Source organism: Phymastichus coffea, unplaced genomic scaffold (assembly GCF_024137745.1).
Source record: "Phymastichus coffea isolate CEN01 unplaced genomic scaffold, Cenicafe_Pcof_1.1 PCOF00057, whole genome shotgun sequence".
In the NCBI taxonomy this organism is placed as follows: domain Eukaryota; kingdom Metazoa; phylum Arthropoda; class Insecta; order Hymenoptera; family Eulophidae; genus Phymastichus; species Phymastichus coffea.
Window position 1 is genome coordinate 626254 of NW_026706868.1, and position 14174 is coordinate 640427.

Genomic DNA, 14174 nt, shown 5'->3' on the forward strand with positions numbered 1-14174 from the left:
ATTCTCAGAGTTTTTCAGTTGGCTTTGGTATTCAAATAATCTTGATAACACTTAGTGACTCACAAATCCAAGCTTGGAAAACATTCAAGAGAAAATAATAGTTCTTTATGTTTGCTCTTTAATTCATGTCGCATAGCGTTGATTTCTTTTTAAATCCATATAGCTCTAATTCTATTTTCACATCTTATAATGTAGAAATATGAACCAGAAATTTATTTTCTTTATAGTAATACAGCGTGGAATTGTGACTAATGAAAAACTTTCAAGTATTTTAACTGAGATACATGCACATCAAATAATGAGTTTGCATTGCTTTTTATAGTTACATTATTTACAAACCACTTTGACGACTGCTCGACAATTTTTATGAGCTTAAAATAGGCAGTTATGGGAAGTCAATTTGGAATTGTTAAAGATTAAAGTCTACATCAAGTCTTTGCGTCTAAGGTGCATCCATACCTCTAGCGCGTCGTTTCGTTAACAGCCTTTGCACAATGGCATCATAACCGCTCTCCTCTGCGACACCTGAATCTTTCACTAGCTTTTCCTTTACAGCAATGCATATTTCATTCTTCGCAAGCAAACTTTCTAGTTCCTCGAACGCCTGAAACAAAGAGTTTCTTCGGTGGAAAACTTCATTTCTATTATTTTTATTAACTACTTTAATGAAGATAAATTATCACATCACTTGAAGCATATGACTAGTGTCAGGTATAAAATTTATTTAATCCTCAAAAAGATTTTCATGCATATTATATATAACGTTCGTTATATTTTACTTCAGTATTAACTTATTACAATTTAAAAATTTTTTATCATATTTATGTATTGACAATAACTTATGGCATCAGCGTCTTTTTCAATTTCTCTTTGAAGAAATTCTTGATTTTTCTTAAATTGTTCAGTGAATAGTCTGAGACTGACTCGTACAAATTACGCTAGTAAGTTGTCTTGTATATTTCAAATAAAAATAATGTAGTAAACTAGTTTATAAAGGAAAATATTAGCTTAATTTCGGCCAATTTCAAAGCAAATGTTTTTTTTTTTCAAAATAAAGAACGAAATTTTGAAACTTTTTTGTAAATTTATTCTTTTGACACGCCAGTAAACAAATTTACTTGCAGTATACCAGCTTTGCACAGCTTTGATGTTAAGGGAAAATATAAAATCGATAGCCTGATTATTTTTTCACAAAACAACGTCGGTTCATTATGAATGCCATAGTACTTAGAAATAACTGATAAGAGACTGATAAACTATTTGATTTAAACCTACCTTAACACCATAATTACTCTCTTCATAAACAACTGATACATAAGTCCAATTCATCTGCTTTATAATTTCAACCATCGCTTTGACCTGGTACAAGTCACTAGGAATAGTCCGAGTAAAGTATTCAAATCGTTGCTTGTTAGATAACTCCGGGCTGGTCGAAAAGAAAGAAACCTATAACATAAGAAAGGCATGAATTATTCGAATCATTAAAAAGTTTTTTCCTTAGTTAAGATGTTTATTGGTCAATAAAGTTCGAAAAGAAATATATCTAAAGAAAAGATACACTCTGAATGGAAACTTTTTACTATAAGAAATTCGCAGAGAAAATTAAAGGGATTTGTTGAAAGGATGGTGCAGTATGAAGAACACGATATCAAGTCTGAGAGACTCAGGACTATATCGTGGCAGACCGTTTTACAATTACGAAGCAATCTTTCTGTAACTTAATTCTCCTGTATCGGTGGCGGTAGTGATACAATTATCCGCTAGTTGGTTGACATCAGATGCTCCAACTATCATCCACTACGAGTGGAATTCAAGTGCTGCATTTATTTCTTTTCAATAATCTATATATCAAAATATTAAAATACAATAAAATAAATGTCGATATTGGTATCGTCATTAAATTTCACGAATCGCTATAAAACATTCATATAATTTTAACACTGAAAAATCATATCAAACTTTTGATTTATCGGTGATGTGCATATTTACGCCTATATCTATTTAGTTTATTAATTATCCATATGTACATATACATATGTTAATTTATTAATTTTTTTTTATAAAAAATACATGCATATGTATATATTTGCATAAAGATGCTGTATAGTATTTTGAAAAAAATATTTCGAGCAACATTAGATAGGCTGAATTGCGGCGACTCTCATTGGGAAAGTTCAAGTGAATATATGTTACGAGTTTCATCCAAATTTTAAGTCTGCTCTATAGGTACACCTTACTCATGAAAAGAAGTTTGCAATATTTGGCGAGCTATATCGTTCGCTACTTCACGATTTCTGATTATTTCAGCTCATAATTTTAGAATATACGTCTTCGACAAAATGTGAAGTATCGATGTTTCGAAGTATTCAAATCCGAGGAGACAGTGCCTGAGTCAGGTCAAAATCGTAATGTTATTATGAAGTCTACGAAAACAGTGATACACGTATTTCTTATTCCTATTCTTATCTTAAGAAAATGACGAGTCGCCGAGATCTAGCATTGTATTTGGTTGATATTACGAAAGAGCACGAAAATAAAAATTTTTGTATACTTTGAAATATTTGTATTATATATCTAAGAGTGCAAAATTTATATTGCAGCCATAAATTCAATTTATGGATATTATGAAAATTATGAATTAATATGGATAATAATCTGCAAAAATGGAAATATGCCGTTAATAAATCGTTTTAACAAAATAAGAAATTATCATTTAAAATTGTGCTAAAATAATTGATATGAATCGATAATTTCATTACAATCTGTGAAACGAAAAGTGTCGTTTTCAAAGATAATTGGATGTGAGAAAAAATGAATACAATAAAATGGAGGAAGTTAAATTTTAAGTTTTTTACATTGTAAAGTGAGAAGTATGCAGGAAACGGAATCTAATTATCGGAATATTAAATTTGAAGAATGTTCACGCATATATTCAACAAGGAAACTATAAAACAATTGATGATGAAATGTATTATTAATAGTCATATAATACTGAAGTTGTAAAAAACCACTATTATTAAGTAAAGTTATGATTATATGATAAAAATAATAGAAAAATAACAGAAAAATAACAAAAGAGTACATAAAGCGCACGAAAGACCACCAGCGTACATAAAATTTTCAAAGAAGAAATATTCTTATTAATCTAATGTGTAAAAGAACTTTTTGCATAAATAGTCAATCATGGGTTTATAAGATGTTATATTTATGAAGACTGCATTTTATAAATTAAATGAAAATATTAATTTTATTTTTCAAACTTTAACAGTTAAAAATGATAAGTAAAATAATTTAGTGATTAAAGAAAGCCGGAATTCTTAATATTACTTTTTATTTAAAATTAAAAATTTTTGTCTCAAATTGTATGTTGACGAATATGTTTATTCATGTGAATAATGAAAGGATATAAAAATAAATCAACATACAATAACACGATCACCAGCATAGAATTCAAAACATAACATAAAAGAATAGCAAATTGATGCAATTCTTTTGTTCGCATCGACTTTACAGTGAACACGAAAGACAGGCAATCAATTTATGTAGCGAAAAATGACTTCTAGATAGTGTGTCAATTGTTTGTTATTTTCCTGCCCTTAATATAGTTCGTGATTATATGTCGTGTTATTTTTTTAAAATCTTTTCAGTTTTTCTAGATAGTTGAATAAAATTTATAAATCGTCATCGTAAAAATTTCCCTTCTATCGAAAGCAGCGTGAATTTCATGTAATGAAATTTTTTCGGACACGGTACGTAAATTTTATTCAATCGTTTAGAAAAATTGTGAGAAGATCCGTAAAGTTTACCCTGATATCGAGGAAAAGTTCCCGTACTTTTCCATGATCCCAGCGTTGTTGTTCCGCATTGTAATTTTTACAATGACTATCAGCAAAAATATTATAAGAAATGTCTTGAGTATCAAATATCTTTTGTCGTTCACTTTTGGTTACACCGCGTGTTAAAATATGATTAAATTTGTAATCTTGTGTTTTTCATAATTTGATTAAGAAATTGTTTTTATTTTTATTTCAAATTCATTATCACGTCAGCAATGAATTATTTAAGATAAACCATATAGCCATATGTGAGCTGTAGCTGTAGGTAATAATCTCCAGATGTAACGGAGATAGTGAAGTATCAAATAAAAGCGAGAACGAGGTAGGAGTATCTTTTACTTATGATTGTAAAATTGAATTACATTCGACAGCCAAGGCTCTCTCACTTTACATTGGAAAAGAGGAATTATACTGTATTATACCGATTGAAAGTGCTCTGGTGGGCAAGTAGTACGAACGTATATCCTGGCAGGCATATAATGTACTACAGACGTATAATGGTGCAGCGCTTACTCATATCTTCGATTCAATGGGTTGGACATTAAAAGAAAAACTCGTCTTTAAAGGTGAATGAGATTGTCTGACTTCTCATTTTCTACAGTGCGGGAGAAAGTTTTATTGCGATATAGAACAGAAGGAAATTGTTTCTTGCGGCAAACGTGAAAGAAAGTCAATGCCCCGACAAAAGCGTTGAATAAATATAATTTTTGATGAATCCCTCGAGAGATTTTACTTTTCACCTTTTCCATTTCACTTTTTATTTCGGGAGATCAATCTGTCAAGCTTATTTAAAGTACCGTTTTTAATCCTAATGTAAGAATGAAATCTAATCTTAGAAATTATACAACAGCTTGCGAATCTTCGATCATATTTTAACTATACCTTTATTTTTTTCTCTCTAAACTTTTATCTCCTAACAGATATACAGTATATTAAGAAAAAATTAAAGATATGTAAATCTTTGCCCTCAAGTAGAAAATAACACTGAGTTTGAATTGACTTTTAAACGTTTCCAGTGAATGAAGAAACTTCAGGAAGATTGGATCCTTATAAAATAAAAATATACAGGTTGCTTTGAAGAAAAAATCACCCAGAGCGTAATTCTTCACTGTATCGTTCAACATATATTGTGATTTTAGTGAACAACATTTACATTTTACGAAAATTATTATTTAATTATTATTTCTCGTATGGTTTATCTATTTTTTCAGTAATATAGTGGAAATCTTACATGATAAAGTTTGACAAATGTTTGAAATAGAATAGTCCTTAAAATAACTTTTGTTCTCAATCTTGTTTTAGTTAATTATTAAATATATTATTTAGCATGAAAAATATATCTGAGCTGTCTCAAAATAATTCTTAGCCAAGTCAGTTTGAACTTACTCTCATTCAAAATTGAATGAACTAATCGATATCATCAGTCGATATAGTAAGAAAATCCTCTTTCTTATAAGGAATGTAAATTGGAGTAATCACACGGAATAGGGGACATAACTGTTAATTGAGAATGAAAACGCGTTGTCGTCCTTATGCTAAGGAAACGGTAATCGATGCATTTAACATAAAATTCGCGAGCCATTGAACATTGAATGGAAGCTATGGATGCACAACGGCATCGATGAAAGAGCAAGTAACGATCAACGACGATAAGGTATCGAGTCGACAACTAAGCCGTTTAAGGAAATGGCCACTTAAATTTGCTCCCTCCCTTTCCCCTTGACCCCTATCCAATGATCGCACACCGATTTATCCTAGCTGATACTTTCTTTCAAATGGGACATTTGCAATTACATTGGCAAGTAGCTACTCTGACGCGACTTCGCGACTTCCAACTTTAATCAGATACTCTTGCGTACCCCTCTGAGTTTATCTTTAACTGTTAGGCCCCTGAACGTCTTTCTTTTCTTTATCGTTAGCAACGAAGCGTCTTTGAAACTTTCAAGTTCAGACAACTACAGTTTTTTTTGAATACTACTTCATTTCAATTTCAATACATAAATTCACATGTACATTAACGAGAGAGTGAGTTACAGATGAAAAAGTCTATTTTATAACTTTTTATTTAAAAAAAAATAAATATATACAAAACTTTTATAAGCTTCTAAGTTATAAAATAAATAGAAAACTGTCGTAAGCTTTTAAGCTAATAAAAGCTTTGTACTTTTTATACGTTATTAAAAAAATCTGAGTATTGCAAATATACGTATCAATAAATAATACTACGCTATATCAGATTGGAATCATACTGTTGTTTTATTGTTTTTTTTGAGTTATGCGAAAGCTGAAATATTCATTTACTCTCTGCAAGCTTTTATTTTAGTGGTGTTAATAGAAAAAAAAATATTTGAGTTTTAATCTGTCTGAAAATATAAACATACGTATCCGTGTAGAAATTTCTGTGACGTAAATATAGAGCGCATCACACAATAATACGTGCTCAGTCGCAAGGACCTGTGACAACTGATTTCGCGGGAGAAAATTGAAATATGAAGGGGATCGCCCGATCAGACGCGGACAGATTAAGGTTTGAAATAAAAAATAGATAAATAAATAAAAGAAAAGAAGGGTTGAGTGGATGAGGAAAAAGGTGAGCGGGTTAGAGAATCCGATTGAGGTATAGCTGACAAATGATCGGACCGTATAGCCTGGACAAGTGGCGCATTGTCCATCAAATGGAGCGATCAAACTTACTGGCACGGGAAAGGCGGAGTGGCGCGGCTATAGTACTTGAATAATCGATTAGTCGGATTAAAGCAATGCGATCGATCAGTGAGCCTTGTCGTTCGGACGTTCGATGTATGCTGCTCGGCGGATACAGGCTTACTCTTCCGTAAGTTTCTAATGCGCCTGTCTGCTTTAAATCGAATCTATAGTCGGAGCGCGCCTGGCTTCTAATTGGTCGGTAGCTACCTGCATTTTTAACGAGCCTTAAAATAGAGAACTGCTCGCAGCAGTGCGACTCTTTCGCTTCTGCTACTCTGCATACGCAAATGCTCATTCCGATCCTGAAAATTCAGCTTCAATTTGATACCTGTACCAGCTCTCTCTAATAGCTAACCAGGATAGACTCGAGGTGTATTTACCTCTTTCATCCTTGACGTCAGTGTTTACAAGGAACTCCTATGTTCCAACTCATGCGTTCCAATCCATCGCGTCAGTGCTTTATTGACTGACCTCTGCTATATACGCGTATAATACGCGCCTCGACCAATGGTGTACGTTATATCACAGTTCCATATTTTCTTGACTTTTTTGTTCGCTTGAAAAGACATCGCTTGAAAGGATATTTTACACGGCTTCTTTTTCCGAGCACTTTGTGAACGCGAGTATAATGGATAATACAAGTGGGACAGAAAATTGGAGAAATTTGTTGCCGTTAAATGATATCTGCGAGAGATGCTACGTCATTTTAGCAGCAACGTTGCCAAGTTCCTAGAAAAATTTTTGAGATTTATGTTTCAATTAATAGCTATGCTTGTTAAATATATTTGGAACTTTGTAAAAGCGATGGATTTTATTTGACGACAAAGCTGGATTTCCGTTGATATAAATATCTTTTTATCCGCGTTACCATAAATCGCGTGGAAGCGCGCGAGCAATAACAGTTGCCACGCAGAAAACTTTGCGACGTCGCGAGGAAAGCAGTTGCATAAAAAGAAAATTGATGGCGTATCTTTGTATTTCTTCTTCACGGGCGACGTGGATTCACGATATGTCACAATACGCTAAGAAAATAATCTGGCGCGTATAGAGCAGTACGAGAAAGCCGCTTGACATCCTATCGAATGTCAGCTCCTATCGAATTTTTACTTTCGGCGCATGCACACGACAGAACGGAACATTGTTGGCGTTATGTCATTACCGGCACGTACGCATTGTTACTGCTCGAGTAAAATCTTCACGTACTTTGGAATCAGCATTTATTCGTGCAGGTTCGATTTCATTACACGGCAAACCATTGGCAATTGGACAATTCAGCGAAGAAAATGTCTTTGTTGTTTACGACTCGGACGCAAGTGATGACGAGAAGTAAAAGCCAGTTGATGGGAAGCCGTATCGCGAGCGCGCGCACATGAGTCTTGTTTACCCGATACTATGTACTCCGGATTACTACCGCTAGAGCGTCTTAGATGCGGAATTTGGCGTTTGATCGTCCAAGCAAACCCCAGAGCGCGCGCGCACTTGTTGAACTCCCGCTCACGGAGCTTGCAATCAAATACCCTTCATATACACAGTTTTCCCTTGTTCTCTACGCCAGCCCGCCATTTGATATAGCTACGCAATCACTTGTCTCTTAACAATCTCAGAGCTCGTAACAATGATAAGTTCAAAGCTTTTATCCTTTGAAAGGCACCTGGCTACGCCGACGCTTTCAAGACTTCGTTTTCAGTATCCCTGCTCCTTAACAAGGGCTAATGACTCGTAATACTCGAGCATTAAAACTTACTTCAAAAGTTACTCTGGTGATTTACTGTGCATTGGCAATTTATTCAAATTCCCGCGTATTCGTGAAACAAATAGGTTGGGTTTTTTTCCGAACGGCGAGACGGAATAGTTGTCTGGCAGTAGCAAATGGAGCGTTGTCAACGGCTGCAATTTATTGTAACTCGATAAAATCCTTGGGGTAATATCAATTAAAGAAATTCACTTCTGCTGGAAATTTTGGCTACGACTAAACCATCGAGCTGTTTGACAAAGTTCGACATCGCGGCACAAAGGCACTATAGTTCTTGCTCGCGCCGCGCTTGTTACCCTCGAATTATGGGTAGCAATTGCACTGAGCGCGGAGGTAGACAGGCAAGCTGGCTGGCTTGCTGGTAGTGCAGTGGCAATTGGGTAAATCTTTTCCCAGCAGCGCGCAAAGAGCAGGTTACGGAAACGTCTGAGACGAAATTGCTTTGTGCCCTTTATCGCGGTGCGGCCCTGCGCACCCACCGCTGCTTCTCTTCCGGTAAGCAGGCCATTTTTCATGCCGCTATAGCTTCTCTTCCACTTTTTTTCAACTTCACTCGACGACATTCTTAGAAACGTAGATAAGGAATGGGCGTCAAGTAAAATATCACACGCCGAAAGTTTGTTAACTAAAATTCAACGTAAATAACTACATGTATGCCATCAAGTTTCAGCTCAATTTCTAGTTTGAGTTCTCATATACGTCGCACGCGAACGAAGCGAAACATTAATCTTATCATTAGTCTGGTGTGGCAAGTTTCTTGAACGTTAATATGACCTATAAACGACAAGAAAGAGAAAGTTTTTTGATGACGCCGATGAAAATAACCTCAATTGTTGTAATTGAAATTTTACGTTTATTAGCGTGTAAAAAGAAACTATTAAAAAAGTTTTTTGCTTTTTCGACAAAGACCCAATGAAAAAGAATAAAGAAGGAAAAAATATGCCTGAAATGATATATTGAGATAAATAAATAATAATAAAGCAAGAGGGTAAGGAAAATAAAATTGTTTCTATCTAGGAAGCAAGAAAAGAAAATGAAAATGAAAAACGTTATAAAACTAGCAATCGTGCGGTGGAAGATGTATTGCCCAAATGAGCTTAGTCATGCAGGCTGAATAGTAATTACCCACTGAAATAGAAAACTTGAGGCCACGGTGAGTAGACTTTTAAAGGTGCAAAGTGGTAGCATTCAAGTTTCTCACCAGGGGTTATGCGATATAGTAGAGACGCGCACGCACACACATACACACACGTGCATACATACACACGTACATACTCGGACGAAGCCCATAGAATCTTGCAGAATCATCATCCGGCAGATTCTCAAGAGTGATTGCATAGGACCGCGCGCGTTCTCGCGGATCGAAACTCGTCGACGATGCAAATAGGCTCACTTACGTGAGAGGAATGCATCTAGTTCAGAGGAACTTGTGGTGGCGAAGCTTGGGCACAAGGAGAGACCGTGCACAGGGATTCTTGTTGCGAAGCGGCCTCTCGAAATGAAGACGCGCGCCTAGCGCGTTGCGAGTTTAACTTCTTGAGATATACAGCTATATACTTGATATACATCCACCGAGACCGTGATTTTCACTGCGCCGCTGAATCTACGCGAAGCGAGAGTATGCTGTAGTCACCTTTCTATGAATGCCATGATCACAAGTTTTAATCTAATCATTAATTTTTATGAAATTCTATCCTACTCGACTTTCTTTCAATCCTCTTACTAAACTTTAGTGCTTTATTGAGGAATCATGAATATTGTAATTCACTTCTTTTATTGGTTTAGTGATTTACCACGAATGAAAATGAAGAAGTAAATTCTAGATTGAAAGGGAGATTCCGACGAACGATAAAATTGTGGATTTAAATACGTATGGCCCTACAATCTAGATCTCGTTAAAATTATATCGATCAAGATATTTATTAGGAAAACTTTCAAAGTGCCAAGTAGTCGTAACTTTGTAGCTATGAAATATTTAAGAGTTACATTCACTTTTCGACCTTCACCATATGATCAGCGGGATGTAGAAGATAATGATTATTTCTACAAGAGTCATTGTCTGTCATTTATACTCAGAACAAGATTTACGAACATCTTGAAAAATCTAAGATCTACGTTTTTTCTATCAAACTTTTCTCATTTACTTGAAGCTTGTAACGTGCATGCATTTGGCCGTAAAGTTTTACTTCTACAAAGTGAAATTCTTGGTTAAATTACAATTTGACAAAGTAGTTCTGCACTTTGCAGAAGTAAAACTATTTATGATTAATAAATCAACTTTTATAAATTATTAATTTATTAATGAAATACAGCTTATTGAAATAAATTATTAGCTGTGGGGGCTTAAAGAAATTTTAAATAAATTGAAAACCACAAAATCTGATAGTATTATAGCTCTTCCGATGTGTAATATTTATGAGAATATATTGTGCAGCGAAAAAACATATCCCTCTTTTTCTGATCAATAGAGACTATAAATTCACAGAATTACTGATGAAGAGGATTGATTGAACTATTTCATGGAAATGAAAATCGTAAAGCTTGTACATGTTGAGATCGAAATTGATTAAAAATTGTGTTCGTATTTGGCGTGACAAGATTTTTAATTATTATATGGGAATTCGAGAAAAAAGAGATTCTCTTTCGAATTTTCATATTTAATCAGAAAGCAAGTGTAAAAGGTGAGCCATAAATGGATAGAATCGGTTACCAAGATAAGCTAATTTACGTTCAAAGCTTAAGATAAAAATGCAATTTTTGTGCACACGCACGCGCGCGCGAGAATACAAGATTCAGAAGGTTCTACCACAAAGATAAAATACGGTAAACAAAGTTTCCTTTCATAAGTCATCTTTAATAAAAACCTTCGGCTTCGGCCTACTACACAGCAGCTGCTCGTCTAAACACACAAGACGTTTCTCTCTGTTTAATCCACAAAGTTGGAAAATTGCAGCTCTGAATAATGCAATCAAGGCAGCGAGGATCAAGTCCAATTTCCCTCTTCTCGTGCTGTGTGAAATTATGCGCCACGACGGTAAAATCTCATAATGCGTAATCTCAGGTGCGAAATGAAGGAAGAAAAAATGTAAGGAAAGTGGTGGAAAAAAACGAGAAAGAGAGAGTGAGGGAGAGAGAGAGAGAGATAGGCGGGCGTAAAAGAGGGGAGAAAGTGGCTGGGACGCAAGAGATAGAGGGAGCTAAGGTGATTTCACGCCAGGATGCTTTCAGGGCAGCAGTAGTAGTAGCAGCAGTGGTAGCATCGGCCGCAAAAATAAAGTCTCACGGGTCGCTGCCGTTTAAATGAAATCGCCGCTCAATATATCAACTGGCCCGGGAGTAATCGAAACTTCTACGTCCCTCTTCTCTCCCACCTCCCCCCCCCCCCCTCTTTCTCTCTCTTCAGCGCACGTGGAATATTATAAATCGCACAGCCGTGCCCTCGATTCGATCGTAGCAACCACTATCAGTGTATGGATTCCACGCGCGTATAAGCTCTTTGCCGATCTATACTCTACTCTCCCGACTACTAACCATTCACCAAATTTTTTTCAGAGCGACTTACCGCTAAAAGAGGTTCACCACTTTTTCTTGTGTCTTTTTTTTAATTTCGCTGCGAATTCAAGGTTCATTTGGACCAGTTGCACTCTACAGTGTAAATATTACAGTAATTTATATGTATTACATTTTTATCGATAATGAAAATCTTCCACCAACTTTTTTGTTGCTCATCCGTAGCAGACTTATCGTGCAAATAATCTCGAGTATTCAATCGACCGAAAAATCAAAGTCCGTCAATAAAATTGGCATACGGCAAAGACACAACATCGGAAGATAAGAAACAAAGTAAAGGTGTTACACAATCAATCTTTCTTGCTTGTTATTTCTCGTACCAATATAAACCAAAGCAGAAAGGAAAAAGAAGAACGACTTAGAAAGAATTAGTTATTCTGAGACAGATCGATTAAATCATCAACAAACCTGAGGGATACGAAATAGCCGCAGGAGATTCGCTACTTGTATGGAGGTGACGGAGCTCGCCGCTCCAACCACGCCACTAATCACTTTCCTAATAGCTGTTTTATTGCAGTGATACTCGGCGCCGTCGATGTTGCTGATCGAACCTGCAAACACAAATGTTTAACTCGCATTAGTATTTGTTCTGTTTATGAGGAAAGAGAATTGATAATTTGTTTCGCTATATCACTGATTGAACTTTGAGAGCTAAAAAACCATTACGGAGCTCTGATCTAAGCCAACACAAGTAATTAACGGTGGCTAAGTTTACCTGTGACGACACCGAGCTTAACTGTATCGGTATTAGGTTTTGTTTTTTCCTTTTCTCCTAAAGAAGCTGAGCTTAATTTTTCAATTTACGGATTAATTACAAATTGTGAACGCTTTCTTAAAAAAAGAAATAAATGTGCAATCCTCGTGCGAATAAATTCTAAATTCCTTTGAATAAATACCCATGTATCAAAAACTCGAAATAAATATTACTATTGTGTATATATACTCTGTCATTTGCAGTTTAGTAAATAATAAGTCTACGACTTGATAGTAAGCCTCAAAAAGATATTCGAATAGTCCAGTAAAAGTTTAGCGTCTGCAACAGTGACGACGCATACCCACCACCGGTGTGAACTGTTTGACTAAACAAATACTGCAAAGTTTTGAGCTGCTGAGGTAAATGTTGAAACTCTCTGTAGTAAAGTGTAGTTAATTAAGGGGTGCGTAAATCACTGGTGTTTTTGCTGGTCACTGTGAGAATTTCGTGTAGGTTCTGGCGTAGGTTCGTTTGTACAGATCCCCATAATTAATCTTCTGTGGTGCACCCCATTTGTTTGAGAATAAAAGGAACAAAAAAAATACTCTTTTCACCATCGCCCAAGTTATCGCGGTGGTGTAAATTATAAAATGAACATCTTATGAACCGAATAAAGCTCGCGGCGCTTTTACGCGCAGCTGCAATTTTTTACACGAGATGTTCACGTAAAGTTATTGTAAGGAGGGAAAATTGCGCATATTTGTACGGAGTGGAAAATGTTACATCGCGAGATTATCAAGGCAAGCAGTATGATTGGTTGTCCAGTAAAACGCGGTGTGTGGTTTATATTATATTAAACAAAATAAAAGCAGATCGAGTGATTTCCATATTACGTTTGATTAAATGTCCGATAAACATGTATAACTATCTAAAGATATAAATTCATAACCATATATATTTGAATTACAGCATTTCGCTATGTCATTGCAGCTAATTAGAGGAAAAGCTCGATTGCCGCAAGAATGAACACGACCACCTCACCGGAACGTATATAACGAAAATGTCCATAGCATTCGAGTTATATAAACTTAACAGGTGACGCTGCTTGTATGCTAATTCAGGAAAGCTCAAGTTTGCGGGTACTGAGAGAAATTCAACTTTCCATTCATGTGTGCATATATATACAAGTGTATGTATGTGTGTGTTCGAGAAAACGTTGTTAACGATGAGGAAGTTTATTGCAGGTGCGTTCGAAAACAGTCATGCGCTTGATGAAATTAAATCGAGTTCCGATACTTTCACGAAATGGAAATGGAATTGCATCAGAAAGTTTTAAAATTGATTAGATGCTGAGAGTTGCAGCACCATGTCTCGGCAACATCGACAGAGAAGGGTATGTCGTTGCATGTCAATGATGCTGTCTCGCAGCTGTAACCAATAAAAGAACAAGATTGGCGCACTCAGATATCCTGGCTTGTAGAGTGCTCAGGCTTTGTGAAAATCTGAAAAAAACTCGATGACTTTGAAGAAAAAGCGTCCACTTTGTAGTCCGAAGATTTATCACCGTCGATAGAACTGTTCGTTTGCATAATAGTGCCATGAAAATTCACGCAAG

The 14174-nt window shown here is 35.5% G+C and overlaps 1 protein-coding gene across 3 annotated transcripts in view; it reads right to left on the reverse strand.

Moving 5' to 3' along the window:
• Nucleotides 1-14174, reverse strand: part of LOC131666197 (metabotropic glutamate receptor 2) — a 122685-nt gene that overhangs the window by 9351 nt on the left and 99160 nt on the right. For all 3 annotated transcript variants that reach the window (XM_058938633.1, XM_058938634.1, XM_058938635.1), the window contains exons 3-5: nt 12274-12416; nt 1276-1446; nt 460-604 (exon numbers count right to left, since the gene is read on the reverse strand). In XM_058938633.1, the coding sequence (XP_058794616.1) occupies nt 460-604; nt 1276-1446; nt 12274-12416 (459 nt within the window). The remainder of the gene's footprint in view (nt 1-459; nt 605-1275; nt 1447-12273; nt 12417-14174) is intronic.